This window comes from Triticum dicoccoides, chromosome 7B, assembly GCF_002162155.2.
Source record: "Triticum dicoccoides isolate Atlit2015 ecotype Zavitan chromosome 7B, WEW_v2.0, whole genome shotgun sequence".
Taxonomy (NCBI): Eukaryota; Viridiplantae; Streptophyta; class Magnoliopsida; order Poales; family Poaceae; genus Triticum; species Triticum dicoccoides.
Genome location: NC_041393.1, coordinates 5,441,953 through 5,447,167, shown reverse-complemented (window position 1 = coordinate 5,447,167; position 5,215 = coordinate 5,441,953). Strand labels below are relative to the sequence as shown.

Genomic DNA, 5,215 nt, shown 5'->3' with positions numbered 1-5,215 from the left:
TTCGGAAAATATTTTCTTGTACGTAGTGTGTGTTTGCATGTTCCAAATAAGCATATAACTAAATTAATGAGATATTTCTATTACAGACATTTGTAGAAGAAATTCGGCACCTTGTCAGTCCAACACTAGGATTGGCACTTTCCTTAAGAAATATCCCCAAACTTCACCAGTTTAAAAGGGATCGTTGTTGTACAATGACCCGAAATATGGCTGGCTGATTTGGTTGCAGAAGGTTTTCTCATCAGAGAAAAAACGAGGTTGCTGTAGTTCAGCGGCTGAAGAACTTGGTGTCCATGATTGGAATTCTGAATATGCATGCATTATGGCCATGTAATGTATGTGTGTGATTAACAAGTTAATCCCTGCACAGGTCAAAAGAGACGGTGACCAGCAACGGTGTGAGGCGACGGCGGAAGTGTGTCAGTGATTGTGGCCATGCTGGGTCCAAGATGAGGGTGAGGTGCCGCAAGCGGCTAACTTGCCAAGGTATATATCTCTTTAGTTGTGTAAAGGTTTCTACTTTATATATCCATTTTAGCTGCACAAATGGTATTGTCCATCAGTGTCCATTGTATGCTTGAGGAGAATGTTGGAATGACATAACACGGCAAAGTGAGAAACATAGAAAGCAAGCTGAAAGCTTGAAAACTTCAAAGATTTTGTGACACTAAAAAATCATTTATACACATTAATTTTAGCTTGAAATTTGAAAGAGTAATATTTTTATTTAATATGTAGTGCAGTTGTCGTAGGCGCCACTGCAGATCGCTGCCATTACCACCACCAGGCAAGGCTAGCGAGGAGTAGCGACGTGTCGTCGGTTCCTTGAAGTGAGACGAGTTTCACTGTCCGATTAATTGTTAGACAAACTTTGCTAGACATAGCTATGAGAGGGCTTGGGGATGGATCAAGGTCTGAACGACATGTCTATCAGCTGTGAGATTTTTGTGAACATTCAAGGTCATCAAGTCTTGGGGATCGGCCATCTACGAGAGGATTTGGTGATGGATCAAGGCCTGAACGTGATGCTAGATGTAGGCATGTAGCTATGAGAGGACTTGGGGATGGATCAATGTCTGAATGTAACGCATACATGTCTATCTATATGGGGTGGATCAAGGTCTGAACGCCTTGGCAATCTTGTTCAGCAGCCTATGCCTCCTGACTTTTTCTCAATGGCGCTGCTCGAGATTTGGATCGGTGACGTTGCCATTGGAGCAATGGACGAAATGGTTCCAAGAGGTTGACACGCTGGTGGAGGACATTTTGGAGGGAGTCACTGAATGGGGATCTGTCCATCGCTGCCGCTGCAGCTGCAGTGCTGCCACGCAGAGATCAGGGGGAAGGTGGGCATCGTCGAGACTCGAGACCCACTTGAGCCTCATGCAGGAGGACCTCTCCCAGCTCCAAATAAGAACACATCTACATACTTTCATAAACAATATGTCGAAGAAGTTCTCTGCTCGTTAGCTCAAAGTGAAGGAGGTGGTTGCATTGTTCGCTATGAAGCATAATCACTCCTCCAACATGACAACTAATTGATTTACACTATCTCCTCTTTGTAGTTTCTTCATGCCAAGTTCCTTGTGAAAAGGGAGGATATGAATGGAGGGTAGATCAAGTAGAAGCATACAACAGTCAATTATCATGTTCTCTTTCAGTAGGATTGCTTTTCAGGTAATATGTGAGACTAAGATCTTTTTATGTTGATTTTTTTACTTTTGAAGATTTCATAAAAACTTGCATCCGAGTTTTGCATTAAGGTGCTAAGGAAGATCGTCTACTCCATCCATCAGAAAATACTTGTCAGATAGATAAAAATGAATGTATCTAAAACTAAAATACATCTAGATACATCCATTTATCCTACAAGTATTGGACCAGGAGAAGAACACATCCACATGACAGTGTTGCCTACGTGGACAATGTATGTTATAGCATATCAATATTCAGTCTACGACAATAGCATTGTAAGCAAGCAGCATATCAGTATTCAGTCTATGTGGCATCTTAGATGTTTGTCGACGGCGACTCTTGATGATATGCATAGCAAGCGCGCAAGCATTTTGTTGGGATCAAATCTTGCATTGGCTAAGCATGCAAGCATTTTGTTCCGGATTAAATCTTGCATTGGGTGAGCCTTCACACTTCGACGGGTTTAAGTGCATGAAAGAGGGTGTTAGACAGAGATTGTGAATGGAGGAAGATATATTAGACACCATGAATGTGACTAGCATATGTATGCCCCAGTGCAACGCACGGCAATTAACTAGTAATAAAAAAAAACCGGTCGTTGGGCCAGTCCAAACGTACACGGCTGGAAGCAGTGGGGTGCGCGCGCAGTTGCTAACCAACGACTTGCGCGCCAAATAGGATCCCGAAGCCACCCACGACGCCATGACTAGAGAAAGCAGGGGGATGGGAGAGAAGGGAATACAACGGTTTAGGCGTCGTTTGCGGCCGAAGCACCCGAAGGCAACTGTATAGGACGGCCATGTAGCAACAGCGCCTGGTTCGTCGCTTTTCTTTTTTCTTCCGCTTGCTATAGTAAAAAACAGGCAAATAAGGTTCACAAAAAACTAGCTGCTGATTTCTGAACCGTTGACTTTGACTCTGACCATTGACAGCGATTACCATTGACTATAAAAATTATCTCGAACTTGAAAAAACAATTAATTTAACAAATTATCTCGAACTTTGCTTGTGTTCATAGGGGTGAGTGTATGCGCGTATGTGTCTGTATTGTGTTAAAAAAAGTGGTTCTGCCTTTAAGCTCATGGTATGTATTTTGTAAGATTGTAGTGGATACAAGACTCGTAATGAGTTTAAGGACAACTATACTATCAATATGAACACAAGCACATTAATTAGGGTAGAGCACTATATCAAGATTTTATTCTGATATATATATAAATATTTATAATTTTCCATGGTTATCTCTTACGAAATGTTGAAGGATTTGTACAAAATATGGATGAATTGGGATAATAATTGCTAAACAACAGTGGAGGCATGCATTTCACAGTTCATGCTTACTAGTAAGAAAAAATATGCAATATTCCTGTATAGCCACCGATGAGATCTATTTTTCATTCACTTCTTTTGATTTTCCCCATATGAAAATATAGAGCCCAACAATCGCCATTGCCGTTCCAACTAGGCTGTACAAATTAGAAGAAAAAAGAATAGTTTAATTTGACTTGTGCTCAACAGTAACAATTATAGAGAACTACCCCTTTTACTAGAATTAGAACTACAACATTGGGAGAAGAAACAAAAGGGACATACCTTCCCACAGTAATTTCGTCGCCTATGAAGATTGAGTCCAACAAAATCGTAAACACCACAGATAATGGGTTGAACATCGGAGGATATGTTGGGCCTCGCTTGGACACGACCCACAAGGTCATGCAATATCTCCCCGCCGTTGCAAGTACCCCCTACACCAAATGACTCCATGTTTGATTTCCTAGTAAATAATTTTGCAAACAACTTTTGAATTAAGAATTACTTTTTATCCTTTAAGTTGGAAGGTATTCCCTTTTGTTTCATCTTCCAATGTTGTATTTCTGATTCCAGTGGAAAGATACTTCGATATATAAAGTATACCCTAAGTTACTAGTCTTTTTTTATGGATGTTTGCCAGATCTACTGACTCACCGAGTACAAGATGGTCACAAGGTTCAGATCCCAACCTAGCTTCCATGTGTTCTTGTCTCTACTCAATATTATTCCAACTAGTGTTGTCTGAAATCCTCCAGCCAAGCATGTCGCCATAGTTGACCAATATTTGTATGGATACACCTTGAGAACTTTTGACTGCAACATGTTATAATTATTTTATATTCTGATTTCTCCTCAATAATACGGGGAAAATATGATCATTCTAACTATTGCTCTATAGCACGACCCAATCCCCGCTCCACGTTCTCACAATTCATGACATGCAAAGAAAAATTGATAGGTACACATGAAAGAAGATGGAATTGCTAGGTGCACACAGAGAAAAACAAGCATGGTTTGCACATCAAGGAATTAAAGGCTTATTTCAGTAACAGTAAATGGTTTGAAGCTCAAAGGACTACAAAGTTTAAAAATCCGTTCTAAAAACCTCGTTACTAGAACTTCAAAACTAGATATCACGTGGGTAAGTTTTGCCAAACTTTTTTCAGAGTCTAATGTTATCACATGGCGATGCACTTGTTACCATCCTATTTTGTAACACTTTACAATGTCCTCTAGTAAATAAATTTATGACATGGTGGTAAGAGTTACCAAACAGTCGATATGTACTCATCTTTCCTTTCACTGCAGTAATTATTATGAAGCAGTTTGGCAATTACATCACCACCATGTCATACATGGCTAATACTAACCACCTTGATTATTGGTAAATTTTCACCGAGCGCCATAGTAAATACATCCTTATCTTTATTCTTATAAAAAGCAGAGTTGGTGATGATGGTGTGCCTGCCATCCTGCAATATAGGTCGGCCAATCTATATCTAACAGATAGAAAGGAAACTATGATAATTTACCCGCACTCCTCTCCACATTTGCAGATAAGGTCTTCCCTCGTTCATCATTTTCTCCCACAAGATAAACTAGTCATACATATGCATCTTGATGTTCCGTGCAATGCACGGACATCTTGCTAGTCTTGTTAATTACGCCAGTATTTTGCTCGTAAGATTTTCAAAGCATATTGTGAGCAGATCATCGTACCACATAGTAAGTCAGACTCCTACTAACCAGTGCGGTTACTACATCAACATCACTGTAGTAGTTTTCATATTTATCTCTTCTGATGCACCAACGCATATGTGCTTACCTTTTGTAGCTAAGCTTACTTCATCTAATTGCTTAGCAAATAAACTCCTTCCTGCATTGGTTGGCAGACATTCTGCATAAGTACGCGTACTTGACATCGTTTCTTCCTGGGATCACCAAAGTGGCATCTCTCCTTAAGGCTAGCCATAGTGGGAGTAACATAACACAACCCAAGAAAAAGTTCCTTATGTGCTAAGTAGTTAATGAGGAGAGAGATGTTTGTGGTAACATAATATGTCATCGTAACATGGCGCTTTCCAAGAAAAAAAAAATGAGTCTACAAGCTAATAAATGAAGCCATGTACGACATTACTAATATGATACTCTGCAATATGAAGGTAGTAACTTAAGCTAGTCTCATATGCATGACACTAGTATAAGTTAC

The 5,215-nt window shown here is 40.0% G+C and overlaps 1 protein-coding gene across 2 annotated transcripts in view; it reads right to left on the bottom strand.

Annotated features, from left to right (window-relative positions):
• Window positions 1–2,887: 2,887 nt before the first annotated feature.
• LOC119340228 (WAT1-related protein At5g64700-like) overlaps window positions 2,888–5,215 on the bottom strand; it is a 7,424-nt gene continuing 5,096 nt past the window's right edge. The window contains exons 5-7 of one of the 2 annotated variants that reach the window (XM_037612124.1): window positions 3,661–3,819; window positions 3,289–3,440; window positions 2,888–3,161 (exon numbers count right to left, since the gene is read on the bottom strand). In XM_037612124.1, the coding sequence (XP_037468021.1) occupies window positions 3,083–3,161; window positions 3,289–3,440; window positions 3,661–3,819 (390 nt within the window). In that variant the 3' untranslated portion in view covers window positions 2,888–3,082. The remainder of the gene's footprint in view (window positions 3,162–3,288; window positions 3,441–3,660; window positions 3,820–5,215) is intronic. The other variant, XM_037612125.1, reaches the window with a different exon arrangement.